Source organism: Anabrus simplex, chromosome 2, assembly GCF_040414725.1.
Source record: "Anabrus simplex isolate iqAnaSimp1 chromosome 2, ASM4041472v1, whole genome shotgun sequence".
NCBI lineage: Eukaryota > Metazoa > Arthropoda > Insecta > Orthoptera > Tettigoniidae > Anabrus > Anabrus simplex.
In genome coordinates this window covers 743,981,831-743,998,883 of record NC_090266.1, presented here as the reverse complement: position 1 = coordinate 743,998,883, position 17,053 = coordinate 743,981,831, and the positions used below count along the sequence as shown (strand labels likewise).

The window sequence follows — 17,053 nt, the reverse complement described above, 5'->3', positions numbered from 1 at the left end:
CTCTGATGTACTTTGCTATTAAACTCTCCAGTATTTTACAAACTATACTGGTCAGGCTGATTGGTCTGTAGTTCTCTGGTTTACTTTTATCACCCTTTCCTTTATAAATTGGTATTATTATAGATTCCTTCCAATTCTTTGGTATTACACTATTATTTATGAGTTATGACATAGTCAAAGAGAAATTTTAAATACGGCACTATATACCACCCCATTGTCTTTAATACCTCCCCAGTAATTTGATCACTTCCTGCTGCTTTTCCTTGATGAAGCAGTTGGGATTTCTCTGAAAATATCTTCATTTGTGAATGAGAAGCTTCTTGTTTCCCTATGTGTCTCTCCCTCTCTATCTTCTGTTATAGTTTCCAAGTCCTGACAATCTTCTACTGAATCTCTGAATTCCCTACTGAAGAGGTTTGCTTTCTCAGTATCTGTTAAATAGTGTTCACCCCCTTCTCCCACCATTGTAGGAATTTGGATTCCTTTTCCTTTTTGATTCCTGATATATGAATACAGCTTTTTCCATTTCCCTTTGTGGTCATTACCCTCTTGAAGAATGCCATTCATATAATTCTCTTTTGTTTCCTTTTTCACTCTATTCAGTTCCCTCATTAGTTGTTTTCTAGTTTCTCTATTCTCCCTACCCTCTTTGATTTTCCTGTTTACTATTCTACATTTTCTTTTTAATTTTCTTATTTCCCTTGTATAATAAACAGGGTCTGAGGTCATTTTACCCTTCTTAACAGGTACAAATCTCTTCTCTCCTTCCCAAATGATTCCTTTAAATTTAGCCCAAAGTGTATCCACATTACTCCCTTCACTTATCCAACAACTGAATTGTGATTTAAGGTAAGTCCCAAATTCATCAACTTTAGTTTTTCTGTATAATTTCTTGTCTTGTGTGACCCTCTTATTAAGCCTTTTTGGTACCAGTCCTACATCCATTATTACAGCCTTATGGTCACCTATTCCTTCAATTACCTGACTTTTATCAACAATTTCCCATGGTTTAACCAAGAATACATCTAGTAAGTTATTGAGACGAGTCGGTTCTTGTACTACTTGTGTAAATCCTCCCTCACAAATTAACTTATTTGCCAGTTTCTGTTCATGGGCTTCACTTGCAGCTCCATTCCATTCAACTTCAGGCAGTTTAGATCTCCCCCAATTATTACCATATCATTATTATTGTTTTTATGAGTATAATCTATTATTTTCTCAAATATTTCCATGTGTCTTTCCTCTCTTCCAGGCCTGTACGTTCCTATAATTCCCACCTCCTTCATATTATGACAAACTAATTTTATCCCTAATATTTCATCCCTTTCATCGGTAAACCATTCATGTGAACAATAAGTTTCCTTCACCAGAATAAACACCCACCCCCCTCCCTTTTTATCTCCTCGGTCTCTAGGATAGACTGTGTACCCTTCTGGAAATACTTCTCTATTATCCACCCCTTCTCTCAACCATGATTCTACTCCTATCACCACATCAGTCTCATAAGATTCCATCAATGTACGGTACCGAATTTTAATTGTTTATTTACTACACTCTGACAGTTTACCAAGAGCAATCTCAGACCTCCTTCCTCCCTAAAACATGACTGTTGCAATTGGGTAACGTTTGACTCATGAGTTGAGAACGTCCCTTGAACCCAGATCCTTGTACATAGATCTTGATTTAAGGGTCTGGGTTTCCTGGCAAGTTTCCCTGTATGTGCCAGTTTAGTGGTATGGGTTTTCTTAAGTACAGATTAGTTTGCAAATCTCTGTTGATAATTGTAGCAATTTGTCTACAGAGATTTGCTTTTCCATTACCATTCAGATGTAACCCATGCCTAGTGAACATTTGCCTGCCAAGACCTCAAGTATCTACTACATAGACATTTCTAAAACTCTTACATAATCTCTTGATTTTTATATTTACATCATGTACAGCTTTGTTCACACATGAGTCCTCTAAAAGGTCATACCTAGGTGGCACATTAACTACAATTACTTTTGAGTCAGGTAGTTTGGAAATCTTACCTCTGAGAGTCGTAATTAGTTCCTCACCTTCATTTGCAGCAATGTCATTTGTACCACTCACAATTATCACATAATTGTCCTTCTCTAACACAGGATCACAACTTGAAAGGACGTCTTCAGTTTTGGCACCTGGTTTTATTAGTCCTAAAACCTCAGTTTCTGGATTCTGCAGCTCATCCTTGATGCCTTCTGCCATACCCCGCCCTTGACTGTCTGCGTAGAGATGAATCTTTGGCGATCTTGACTTTCGGTTGGTTTTCTTCTTCTGTAGGTTACCTCCACTGGATTTAAAATTATTTGGAAAACTTGGTGTGTCTCCTTCTGGATCTTGCTGAAGTAACTGAAATCTATTTTGGCACTGCATAGAGTTTTTTTTCCCGGTTTTAAGTTGTACGTAGTTTCTCCCATATGTTTAACATTAGGCCTAAAATGGCTACGCGTCACTTCCGTCCACGGCGATCTTTCTTCTCCAATGTCTTCTTTATCTTCCAGTTTCTTTATTCTGTCCTTTAAGCTTTCATTTTCATGTTTCAGAGCACACAAGTCTTCTTGTAGCACTCCTAAAATCTTAATTATAGTTTCGTATGTCTCTCTTTCTTGTTGTTCTGCCTCACTATCGGTTTGTTTACACTCGGGACACAGCCACTCACTTTCTTCAATATCAGTCTATGCCCGGTCACCTTTGCCCCAAAAATTAACCTGGTACTCATGACTGGAGTAAACAGAGTGAACTTAAGGGCCATGTGCCACTCCAGCACTGAAAATCTCGTTTCTTATGTTTTTCAACTTTCTGATGGGATTTTTTTTTGTTATTGTTGTAGTAAAGGAAGCCATATTTCTTCAGTTTCAACTCAGTTAATTTATAACAGTGAGTTTCTTCAGTCTGTCAAAACTAATTTAGTATAACACAAATTTAAATACCTGAAAAAGAAAACATTTGTCAACTGATTCTACCTGAAAAAATACCATTAATTAAAACAGATTCCTCAGGAAATCAAACCCATATTTTTCCATGTGAAACAAGAATGAATTTACTGCATTGGCTAGGCAGCCCGTTTGAACATTTTATTATTATAATAAATTACACTGATTTCACTACTGCTTCCAGTAGTAGTAGTAGTAGTAGTAGTAGTAGTAGTAGTAGTAGTAGTAGTCGCCTGCAGCTGACAAAACGGACAACATCTATCGGTTTGAACATTTTATTATTATAATAAATTACACTGATTTCACTACTGCTTCCAGTAGTAGTAGTAGTAGTAGTAGTAGTAGTAGTAGTAGTAGTAGTAGTAGTCGCCTGCAGCTGACAAAACGGACAACATCTATCGGTTATGCAGATGACCTTGCAATAGTGGTAATAGCAGAGAATGTAGAGGAACTGACCTTCCGAGTAAATGAACCACTGAGACGAATTAACCTTTGGATGGTAAATAATAAATTGAGACTGGCTCCACATAAGAGTGAGGCTGTAATTTTGAAAGGTTCCAGGAATTGGAAGAATGTCCGCTTCCTATTAAATGATACAGTGATTATCCCAGGGAAGTCTGTACGATACCTTGGGGTTCTTATTGACAGGAATTGCAAATTTGGTGCACATGTGAAGGCAGTAACTCAAAAGGCAGAGAAGAAGGCATCGACATTAGCAAGACTTATGCCTAACATCAGGCGACCAAGAACAGTTAAGAGACAGATTATGTGCTCTGCAGTATATTCCATTTTACTTTATGCTGCACCTATCTGGCACAATGCACTCAGGAGGAAGATTCACCGGAGAGCTATGGAAAGAGTACAGAGGAAAATGCTGCTCAGAGTTATCTGTGCATATCGAACTGTTTCAACAGCAGCTTTACAAGTTGTAGCTGCCAGTATTCCCATTGACCTCCTTGTGGTAGAGAGAAAACTTTGGCACGAAAGGGGTGCGGCTATATCTGCTGAAGAAAAGAAAGCTTTGTCGAACCAGCTCTTAGTAGACTGGCCAGGCCGATGGGATGACACAACCGATGTTGGCCAATGGACAAAAAAGCTAATACCAAACATAGGAGCCTGGCTTAAATGTAGACATCGGCAGGTAGATTACTATCTGTCGCAGATCCTGACAGGACATGGAAGATTTGGCATATATGCCATGAAGATTGTAAAGACACAGGGAGATGGTTGTTGGTACTGTTCTGAAAGGGATACAGTAGAACACACATTTTTCTGCTGTGTTCAATGGGAAGAGGAACGAAGGAAAGCCTGCCAACAACTTGGCCGATGACTCACGCCAGGTAATCTGGTTCAGATCATGTTGGAGAGCCCACTTGCCTGGAACACAGTAAAAGCAACGGTGACATGCATTATGGGGATGAAGGAGAAAGATGAGAAAGGAAGAAAATAATATACATCACTCCATTCTGATGTCATGCTGTCAAGCAGTCAAGCAGTTCCAGAATGGGTTGAGTGAAGAGGGCAAGGGTTTTTAGTTGGTGTAAATCCAACTCCCACACAGAGTGGTGTCTTTAAAAGATTTTCCCCTGCCACAAAAAAATGTAGTAGTAGTAGTAGTAGTAGTAGTAGTAGTAGTAGTAGTAGTAGTAGTAAAGCTCAGCAACTCCGACTGAAACCTTGCAAATTGTGCAAACTTTAGATAACTCCCTCCTACCCCTAGTCATGGAAGACCAATAGCCTTCTAATTTATGTAGGGGAGTGAAGATTGGCCAATGTTGCCGAGTAGTGACTGCATATCCCTTGGCGTCCTCCAGGGTCTTACTTCAATTTGTCATACTCTAGCACAATTTATTATAATTTTTATCATCACTATGTAACCGGTGATAACATTGAAGATATTTTAATTAATTAATTAATTAATTAATTTATTTATTTATTTACTTGGGAAACCAAAACAGCGAGAAGCCAAATTACAGAGTTCACTGTAATATCACTTAATACTACTTCACCAAGAATTACTGCATAATAAAGCAAAAATCTAATTCTTAAACTATGACTTGAACTATGATCAACACCATAAAAAATTACATGTTAAAACAAGTTATACATTCATCGTCGTCGGCCGATACTCATATCCGAGTTTTCGTTTCTCACCTGCAGTTCTGTGATCCTTAGTCCACATGATGAAGGTGGCACTGATGGCATATCAGACCAGTTTTTGCATAAAACAGGCAGCCACACATGTTGCATCCGATGGAAGGTGGGGGATGTGGCAGTGTTTGATGTAGCTTCTTTCTCTGGTGAGTTTCCTCTTCCTGTCTTTGACGTTCCTGCTCAAACTGAGCAACTGCAGCTGAGATGGTAGCACACCAGTGAGGGAGTATGCCAAGTATTGGGGTTTATATCTGCGCTTCTCATGGTCTACTTAAGTTGGTCTTTATATTGCTTCAGAGGAGGACCACAAGTCATCTTGCCAGTGCTGAGTTCACCATACAGGATTTGCCGAGAGAGGCTGCTGTCACTCATACGATGGATATGGCCTGGCCATATAAGCCGATGACCAACGATGGTGGCTTTGATACTGTTTAGCTTTGCTTTCACGAGAACTGCTATATTAGTTATATTAGTTATATAGTCATCCAATTTGATATTCATGATGGATCTAAGATTTTTTTGATGAAAGCATTCCAGATTCCTGATGTCCTGATGATATAGGGTCCAGGTTTCACACCCATAGAGTAGCATAGAAATAATAACAGCTTGTTATACCATTATGTTTGTGCGGATACAGAGATCTTTGTTCTGGAATACATGATGTGAGAAACGCCCAAAGGCCACATGGACAGCCTGTATTCTGTTTTCCACATCCTTCTCAAAGGTGCAGTGCATTGAGAGAATACTCCCCAGGTACAAGAAGTGCTCCATCCTTTCCAGAGCTTTGCCACAAGGGCGGCTTTTCAGGTGAAGTAGGTGAAGTGCCACTTCACCATTTATTTTTACCAGAATTAGTTTTTTTTTAATTTTTCTTATGACATTTGTTGGTTTTACGGAAAGAAAATGTTCTTTTACGGCGTTTGGAACACCAAGAGCTCGCATCACTTGATAAGAACCAGGGGAACTCGCGAAAGCGCCGGCTGTCGGGCACAGTACGGCGCGTGAGATTGAGTGAAGATGAGAGATTCTGCAGCTGGCTCTACCTCCCAAGTGCTTCCTCATACCGCTTGGCCTTGGTGGTTGCCATGACAAGCGTGACATCACCCGCGTACTTTCCTCATAGCGGAATGTGCAAGTGAAGTTGCCGGAAGATCGAAATGTTTCGTCTTCCCTGCGTCATCCTGTGTGAAGATTGAGTACTTACGCATCGTGGTTCATTTGTAGTGTTGTGCTGTTTTATTTAAACATGTATCCTATTTATGGCATAGTGCATATTTTATTAGAAAGACCATTTTCACGTTGGAGAAACAAAGATCAGAATGAAGTTCTACGTTTTGGTCGCCCTACTGAATCACTGCAAATTTGTGCTACAAAAGAAGTGAAACATTCCGGTAAATCTTACAATCTTAGTTTCAAATGAATAAAAACATATCTTAGAAATGCAATTTCAGAAGAGAGACTTTTTTATTTGGGGAATATTGCTATACAGAAAGAACTACTTCTGCAGTTAATGAATGAACAACCATTCTATGAAGACATTACCGACAAGTTTGCAGCTTTAAAGGACCGGAGGATCGACTTGATGTACAAAAAATAAGTGACTTCAATTTTTTTTGCTAGTGGCTTTACGTCGCACCGACACAGATAGGTCTTATGGCAACAATGGGATAGGAAAGGTCTAGGAGTTGTAAGGAAGCGGCCGTGGCCTTAATTAGGGTACAGCCCCAGCATTTGCCTGGTGTAAAAATGGGAAACCACGGAAGACCATCTTCAGGGCTGCCGTCAGTAGGATTCGAACCCACTATCTCCCGGATGCAAGCTCACAGCCGCGTGCCCCTAACCGCATGGCCAACTCACCCGGTAGTTCAATTATTAAGAAAAACAATTAATGTAAATATATATTCTCTTTACAACTATAAATTTCTCGGTTTCTAGCGTCAGTAAACAGCTGTGCGTCCTAAATGAAAACACGACAAAATGTCCAGTTCTTCCCGAGGGTGCCGCGCTTCCATAATTGTTAGTCTCCTGGTCAGATCATATCTCTACTTTGCATTGTAGAGCAAAGGCAGCCACATGGTTGCCGCGCTGTGACGTTACACAGCGCTCAGGTCTGTATACATTTTTGGTCACGTGCTGGACTCTGCGCCAGTCACAGGTACGAGTACAAAACAACCATAAACAACACGTAGTTCCTAAATCTGTCGCTCGAAACCGAACGGGTTATAGCTATTCACCATACTTTACAGCCACGAGCTGCCACTGCTTTGCCAGATATGGTTATATCAAAATCTGGGGTGGGGGTTGGTTCCAGGAGCAGGCTGAGTAAGCATTTTGGTCTTCTGAATGTTGACCAGTCAGGCCAAAACGTTCATAAGCTCTGTTGAAGCAGATGACAGATTGTTGAAGCTCTTCTGTTGTGTGGGCTGAAGAAGCATTGTCATCTGTATACTGCAATTCTGTGATCCGGATGAAATAGGTTAATCTTTTGGTGCGAAGTCTGGCCTTATTGAAAAGCCCCCCCGTCATACCAATATTTAATTTCCACACCTGTGTTGTTTCCAGGCATTGTCTCATAAAGCATAGCTGCCAGGTACAGGGTGAAAAGTATAGTTGCAAGTACACATCCTTGCTCAAGTCCATTTATGATTGGAAATTCTTCTGAGATATCATTCTGATACAGTACCTGATCAACCATACCATCATGGAGAGCTTGTATGAGACCAACAAAATGCTCTGGGCATCCAAAGCACCTCAAAACCATCCACATGGCATTACGAGGAACCATATCAAAACCCTTTTCAAGGTCATAGAACACTAAAAACAGAGGTGTCATTTGTTCTCTGCACTTCTCCTGGAGTTGTCTTGCACAGAAGGTCATGTCAATTGTACCATGAGAGGCACGAAACCTACACTGAGATTTGGGTAGTAACCTCTCAGAAACAACCTGAAGTCAATTTAGTAAGATTCTAGCAAATATTTTTCCACCAATGGAAAGCAGGGGTATACCACGGTAGTTTCCACAGATACTGTGATCACCTTTCTTGAAAATTGTAACTATTCTGGAGTTTTTCATGGCAACAGGAACATATTTAGTTTCCCAGATTAGAAGATTTAGATAGAAAAGTCTGGTTTTTAGAGGTGAGCCTCGACTTTGAATGAGTTCAAGAGGAATGTTGGCTGATCCTGAAGACTTCCCTGTTTTCATTCTGCTGAGAGCTTTGATAAACTTTTGGAAGGTTGGAGGAGTGTCCATCCAGGGTTGAGGAACATTTTGAAGATGCGGTATAAATCATAAAAGAAAGAAATCTAAGTTCATCACTATTGGTGCAAGTGGACTGCCATACAAGTTTGTGACGCCATTCGAAGTCATTGGTCTAAGTGTGGTTTCCCAGACAGGTTTGGAAAGTGACTACCAATGTTTAGCCCACATTTTCTAGGGCCTTGCCCATTCAGGGTGGGCAGTGGTGGTCCTAAACAGGCCTTCCCAGTTACAGATGCAGGAGCGGATCCCTGTGTAGTCACAGGGTCTCAGGAAGGCAACCATCACACATCTGCTGCCAACGTGCAGATCCAGGAAGCTTCCAGTTTACCCAAACCGGCTTCCGTCATCCTTATTTCATCACTGTTGGGCTTTTAGAGGAACAGCAGGAGAGAATGCCATAGACATGAGTTTGTTTAAGGTGGATCGCAACTTGCCAGGGAGTGACCCACATGCTATGGTCCTGGAGCCAATCACTGGGGCACATATAGCATGAGACTTGCAGTTTCCAGCACCAGAACTGCAATGGACTGCCGCAGACTCAGACTACAATTGAGTTGCACCTTTACAGACAATCAATTTGGCATGACCTCTTTCACCTCCACAGCCATTGGGAACTAAAAAATATGAGGTTCCTTCTCTGCGTGCTTTGCTGTTGGGTCAGAACATACTGGATTTCAGTGGTATTTTCTCCACTGAGGGACCATCTCCAAATCCTACGGAGGCTCCTCCGCCCGAAGCCATTGGCCTACCTTAGGGGGTTGAGTTATTTACTGCTGCTCAACACTCAGCGTTAGCTGTTTTTACAAGCTGGCTGCCAAACCAGCTAACCCTCCTCCTTTTACATTCCGGGCTTGGGACCGAACAATGGTGGAGTTCTTATACATTAAAATTATATTGATTGAATTACACTAACCTACAAGTTGTTGATAAAAATAATTAAGCACTGATGAAGCTTTTAACCGTGAGGGTTCGCGTCAAAAGAGTTACGTCATGAGTTGTACACGGTCGATTTGACCGGGGAGTACAAAATACCAGAAAAATGTATCTGTGAAACTAAATACCGGTTTTTGTAGCAGAACACACTGTATTATTAAAGTAAAATATATCTGTGAAACTAAATACCAGTTTTTGTAGCAAAACACATTGCATTATTAAAGGAAAGCATACTCATGAAACAAAATACCAGTTTTTGTAGCAAAGCACATTGCATTATTAATGAATAATATATCCATGAAACAAAATACCAATGTTCTTGCAAAACCCATTGTAATGTAAAGTAAAACTATATTCATGAAACAAAATACACAGCAAACAACATTATATTATTAAAGAAAAGCACATCTATGAAACAAAATACTCGTTCTTAATGCAACACACATTGTATCATTGTTCTCCCTAGGACCTTTTTAAAGGGCGCACCGCCCTGCCATTTTTACAGACCGCCCAGCTAATATAACCTAGATATATGCTAGTTACATAACATTAAACATATTTGAGTCATGGGGTGCTCCAAATTAATATTTAAATACTGTAAAACTATTAATTTAAATGATAAATCATTATTGTCAGCATAATAGCATCAATTACATCAGAGATCAACTGTTTAGCTTGACCACCTTATGTGCGAGTGGAGTCTGGATTTGCGTGGAATAGCATGTGGGCCCTCTATTCCGAATGACATCACAAACTTTTATGGCAGTCCACATGTCCACAGCAACCGAGTGGTAGGCCTACATGATTTGGAACAAGCAATAGAACACTAGAAGTTCAAAATACTCTGTTATGACTTGTTCATGATAATAACACTAAAATAGTTCAATATTTCAGTTCATGTTTACTTGCCTGATAATATTGTTAATGCCGTGAGGGGAATGAATTGATGTTTTTCATATTGAAGTTTTCGTACTATTCCCTGCCCGGCTACTCATTCCTGCCTCCCAGCTGACAAAAATGTCTGGGGAGAACACTGTGTAGTATTAAAAAATATATATATCCATGAAACTAAGTAACAGTGTTTGTAGCAAAACACATTGTGTTATTAAAGAAAAATATATCCATAAAACTAAATACCAGTTTTTGTAGCAAAACACATTGTATTATTGAAGAGAAATATATCCATGAAACTCACAAAACACTTCTATACCGACAACAAAGACCACAGACGGCAAACATCAGGAGTCATGCCTGGTGTAAAGGCCCATGTAAGAAGGCAACACCAGGAGTCGCACATGGTGGAAACGACGAAGCTTACAGGAAAAGCTTTCCACTGACTGACTGGTGATGAAAGTGGGGAACAGCAAATGTAGGCACGTGTAGTGGACGAGTCCACTGAAAGTTACAGGAAGGGATAAAGCTTTATACCATGAAACTATTTTGAAAGAATAAAACATGTCTGTGTCCAGTCTAAAAGACTGTAACACGACCCCTTGTGGATTAAACAAGGCAAAACATGTCAGTATGTGGAATTTATTCTTGTCTCTCTGCATGCTTATGTTCATTTTTGCTCTGTATTATGCTGCTCCTTCAACTCACACTGATTTTCACTGTATTCATCCTTTGTGTATGTTCCTATACTCCTTCCTGTCTTTGATTAGCTCCCTCAACTCACATGTACCTGTCATTGAATTCATCCTTTGTGTATGTCCTCATGCTCCTCCCTCAATTTACCTCTAATGAGCTCTCTCATCTCACACATACCTGTCATTGAATTCATCCTTTGTGTATGTCCTAATGCTCCTTCCTCGCTTCCTTTCTTTGATGATCTCTCTCAACCAACACATAGCTATCATTGTACAATACGATGTATTCACAAAGATACACACAAAATACTGTCAGTTGTGCACCCTATTTTATTCACAAATTAATTTACATCTTCTACATACATGCACTAATAAGCTGCCATCATAACAAAACACTGCACGAATAATAAGAAGAATAAGACATTTGACTGCTACAGTAGCATGTCGGCAAATCACAACATGAGTTCACAAAAACAACTCCACTCCCACTCACAAGACTGCCACTTTATATATGTTGCCTGGCCAGGCTTCTAGAAGGATTTGACACAACATACTTTCTTGTAAATTCTAGAGTGTCCAATAGCATAGTTAAAATGTGAGGAAGGTTCTACATAGTTCTCGTCATACATAGCATTGTTCTGGTTATTACGGTGTGTTGCACAATGTTACATTGGATTATACATCATATATACAGGTAATAATAAATCATATACTATTAATTACATGTTCTTACATTAACTAAACTCATATTAATATATATACAACGCGTTTCATGACATAACCTCACAAATAATACAATCGTCCGTACATAACTACGTAAATAATAATACTAAAATTAATAAATGGATGTAAACAGTTCATAGCCATACCTCACAAGTAATTAATTTCATTTGGCTATTGCTAGCCAGGTCCAGTCCTTGTAAGGCAGTCCTTACTGTGGTGGAGGATGTGTTATGTGTAGTGTGCGAGTTGCAGGGATGTTGGGAACAGCACAAACACCCAGCCCCTGAGCCACTGGAATTAACCAATGAAGGTTAAAATACCTGAACCAGCCAGGAATTGAACCCAGGACCCTCTGAACCGAAGACCAGTACGCTGACCATTCAGCTAACGATTCGGACAAACTTGTGTCCTCATTACGAGGTGGTGCAGCTCTTTTCAGGAACACCTCCAACAGAAGTGAGCTGCATGTACCATTTCAACCACATACCAGCCCTCCTGCCATTCTTAAATTTCAGGCAGTACCAGGAATCGAACCTGGGTCCCTGAGGACAGCCGTTAATAACACTAACCATTACGCTATGGAAGCGGACACCTCACAAGTCATAATAATAATAATAATAATAATAATAATAATAATAATAATAATAATAATAATAATAATGTCCGACTCGTTGGCTAAATGGTCAGCATACTGGCCTTCGGTTCAGAGGGTCCCGGGTTCGATTCCCGGCCGGGTCAGGGATTTTAACCTTCATTGGTTAATTCCAATGGCTCGGGGGCTGGGTGTTCGTGCTGTCCCCAACATCCCTGCAACTCACACACCACACATAACACTATCCTCCACCACAATAACACGTAGTTACCTACACACGGCAGATGCCGCCCACCCTCATTGGAGGGTCTGCCTTACAAGGGTTGCACTTGGCTAGAAATAGCCACACGAAATTATATTATAAATAATAATAATAATAATAATAATAATAATAATAATAATAATAATAATAATAATAATAATAATAATAATAATAATAATAATTGTAAAAATGATGATGATAATAATAATAATTATCAATATTTGCATTATTTACCCCTGGGTAAAAGAATATTGTTTCCAAGTTATATTAATCTATTACACTTGCGCAAGTATTGGTAGCGCTTACTTGGCTAGGACTACTGGTTGCGAGTTCCCAGCAAAAGAAAGTAGAGCAAGCAAGAAGACAGCCCATTTTGTCAGCGGTCAGCAGTCACATTTCGCATCTCAGCTGACCATTCAGCTAACGAGTCGGACAAACTTGTGTCCTCATTACGAGGTGGTGCAGCTCAATATTTCTGTTGCTGTCAATAATTATATGTAGAACTGTCTCTTTTGCACCCTGGTCTTGATTTGTTCTAGTCGTTCCACCACCACTGGGTGTGTTGTCTAGATAGTTGTATTCAAACTTTTTGGTTTGTGTGGCCCCAAAATCCAATTGTTTTACCTTCGTACCCCTGAAGTACAAGTATATTGCGATTATACCAGAAATAACAAATGACTTTTGCCGGATGCCAAATAATATTGACCATAATCATCATCATCATCATCATCATCATCATCATCATCAGCTACCACAGCTTATCCTAACTTGCTCAGGGTCCCTGCATGCACTGAGGCATGAAGGAGTTGTGGCCGGGGATTTAAGGTCACATGCCCTTCCTGATACTATGGGATCTTCAACTGAAAAAACCCACCCCAGCAACACCAGGAATCAAACCACGGTCACCGCAATGACAGGCAAACAGCTAAGCTGCTCCACCATCCTGTTCCTCAATAATAACAATAATGTATTGTATATAATCGTTGCTGGGCAAAGGAAACCTCGTAACTCCTTCGGAGTCAAATTTACAGAAGTCCAAAACTGAGCGGTCAGCTTTGACTGGAGAACAGCCCAATTATTTCACTATTGGACTCTTCTCCCTTCTCAGGCAATGCAGCAAGCCTTCAGAAGACAGATAGAGAAACAGGATTTCCGCATAGGTGGAATTATGAGGTTTTTTAGTGCCTAGCAACGATATATATACACACACACACAAAAAAAAAATACTTTAATGCAACAATTACTATTGTACATATACAATGCTACTGAAAGAAATGAAAGAGAATGAATGAATTTTGGAAGAAAAAGTTAAAAGGAGAGCAATGCAGCATAAGTAAGCATGTTTACATACCAAGGCAATGGGAGGTACAAAGTGACACATATTTTAGAATGAATAGTTTGGAAAGGGGACACTATGTGGCTCGACTCTTGTCTTAACTGCTAACTGAAAAAAGAAGCTATGATAAATTTGTGTACCCCCTGAGACAACAAGAATAATATTAATAAAATGTTTAATTTTCCAGGCGTTTTCTAATGTTTTCAAAAGTTTGTATTTTGTGTTCAACAGACTGAAAAACTTAGAAGTTATATTACCTGTAAGTTATATCGTGCAGATGGTTTGTTCAAACTTTATTGTTGGTAACCCGGAACACAGTTTCCCATGGTTTCCAATTTTTACACCATGCAAATGCTGGAGTTATACCTTAATTAAGGCCATGGCCACTACCCTCCCAGTCCTAGACCTTTGCTATCCCAGCATCATCAGAAACCTGCATGTGTTAGTGTGATGTAAAACCACTAGCAAAAAGAAAAAGGGAAAAATGTAATAATTAACAACACGACAACCTTGTTATATCCTCAGAGAAATTTAGAAAATGTCAAGCGCAGGAAGAAAGTTGTTGCTACTCTTGCTGTTACTTTGGTTGGTTTTTTTTTTTTGCTATGGGCTTTACGTCGCACCAACACAGATAGGTCTTATGGCGACGATGGGATAGGAAAGGCCTAGGAGTTGGAAGGAAGCGGCCATGGCCTTAATTAAGGTACAGCCCCAGCATTTGCCTGGTGTGAGAATGGGAAACTACGGAAAACCATTTTCAGGGCTGCCGATAGTGGGATTCGAACATACTATCTCCCGGATGCAAGCTCACAGCCACGCGCCTCTACGCGCACGGCCAACTCACCCGGTGTTACTTTGTTTAGGGACATCGAGTATCAGCTCGTGTGCTTTCTATGTGCAGATGTTTGATATCATGCATTACTGCAATCTCTGCACTGGAGTATGTTTATGCAGAATAATATTCAAGAAGAGTGCTTTAAACCTGAAATCAGATATTATCTTAGCATTTTTCTGAAATATGTTAAAAAGTGCCCATGAAGAAAATCAGTATAGTTTCCAAACATAGTACATACAACCTTGGCTTGCCATTGTAAATATCTCATGATATGCAACTGTGGACCCAACAGTTCTACTGGAAATCAACTGTTTTAAATTCACATGTAGGTAATACCATACCTGAGATAAGTATTTGCATTCCCGCTGGGAAAAGTATATGGATGTTTCTTCCTGAAGACATGACCCACTCGACTACATGGTACTACCTCCAACTTGCCCCCACACAACCAAGTTTTCAGGGAGATTTCTAAATGAATCAAAATATGACACAGATTAGAAACATGTACTATAATCAAATGTTCAAGTGAATAATCATTTTATAATATCTCAAAATCTGTCAATATCACATAAGTTACATAACACTTTTTATTAAATACCAAATTAAAGGGCTTAAAATCATTATCATTGCTATTGTTATCTATGTAGCAATCTTGGAGCATTTTGATCAAGGGATAACATCTTACGTGGGGAGTGAATGGATGTTCCATTTTATTATAAAATAGGAGAAACTGAATATAAAAATGAAGAACTTCATCATCATCATCATCATCATCATCATCAACTTCCCACATCCAGCTCCTGCCTGGTTTGGATGTTTGTGGGAACTTTCCAATCATTAAGTCTATCTATTGTAATTGTAATAAAGACAGATAGTTCCAATGCTGCGCCAAAGATGGTACTTGAAGGATTTCACGCCAGCCTCCCATAATCTGTCCAAATGTGGTGATCCAGGAGGGATGAAGATCCATGTTATTCCTTCTTGTTCTGTGAAGTTCCAGACCTCTGTTTGCTGCTGACAGGACCTAACCACTGCATGAAGTTCTCGGTCCACTCCAACAAATTTTGTCTCGTTGTTGCCGTATATGGACTCGCATTGACCACAACGTGGGACAAATCTCTTCAGTGCCGCTAGGAAGGCTTGGGTGGACATCTCAGTAACAACCTCAAGGTGTGCCTTTGTGGCCAGGCATATAAATAAGGCAATATGGCTTTTTTCCTTCAATTGTGATCTCCTGGAACCAGTCTTCACATAGTCTATTCACAGTTGTAAAATAGTCTAACTGCCTCTACACAAGGGTGTGGCAGCTTACCCATTAGTTGATGAACAGTGTTTGACTTCACTTTTTGACAATTCGAACAATGATGCAAAATTCCTCAGGTGGCATTTTTGCCATTAATGATCCAATAACACTGTCTAAGCGATGATAGCAGAAGTTGCCTGCAAGCAAGCAGCATACGCCTGTGCTCTAGTTCAACGATCAACTTCGTAAGGTGGTGATGCACTGGCAATATCACCTGATGCATTTTTTCATACGGTATGATGGCTTGCTCCAGTCTCAAGATATTGGATTGGTCTAACATGGGATTTAATGATTTCAATTTCCTCTTACTCTGAATAGGTTGCTGGGACGGCAACTGATGTACTGAGCTATTCATATGCAGTGGAGAATTGTGCTATCCAGCAATTTCTTGCAAATTTTAATAACAATAATGTTATTTACTTTACGTCCTACTAACTACTTTTATAGTTTTCAGAGATGCTGAGGTGCCAGAATTTAGTCCCGCAGGAGTTCTTTTACATGACAGTAAATCTACCGACACAAGGCTGACATATTTGAGCCCCTTCAAATACCACCAGACTGAGCCAGGATCAAACCTGACAAGTTCAGGTCAGAAGGCCAGCACCTCAACTGTCTGAGCCACTCAGCCGGGTGCCAAATTTTAGACAGTATGCTACAACATGCTGCAATTTGGTGAGCTTGGAAAAATAAGTAATAATAATCGCTTAAGAAGGAATCACTGAGATATTACACATCACCTTGCACCTTTCTTCAGGCAGAGTTAGGGGTAGCCTTGCACTTGCAATAAAGGTCAGCCACATATCATGGTTCTGCAGTAGCCAACTTGGTCTTTGCCACCGTAAATTATTATCATTATTATTACTAAGCTTATCAGGACAACATCTTCTTGATATAATGTCAGCTGGGTTGTCATGAGATGCCACATGTCTCCATTCACTATCAGCACTATCCTGAATTTCTGAAACTCTGCTTGCCAAAATCATTCACCACCCATGCATGCCAAAATGATGGTCGAGTCTGCCCACAGGACAACCTTCGAAAATGATAAGTTTCAGTGGAAGGATAATCTTCTTGGCCAATTGTGCAAAAAGAACGGCTCTATAGAGTTCTAGC

At 39.9% G+C, this 17,053-nt stretch overlaps 1 protein-coding gene across 1 annotated transcript in view; it reads right to left on the bottom strand.

Moving 5' to 3' along the window:
- LOC136863674 (polypeptide N-acetylgalactosaminyltransferase 16) overlaps positions 1-17,053 on the bottom strand; it is a 249,248-nt gene that overhangs the window by 54,131 nt on the left and 178,064 nt on the right. Inside the window, exon 11 of the mRNA XM_068226032.1 lies at positions 14,979-15,105. Within this exon, the coding sequence (XP_068082133.1) occupies positions 14,979-15,105 (127 nt within the window). The remainder of the gene's footprint in view (positions 1-14,978; positions 15,106-17,053) is intronic.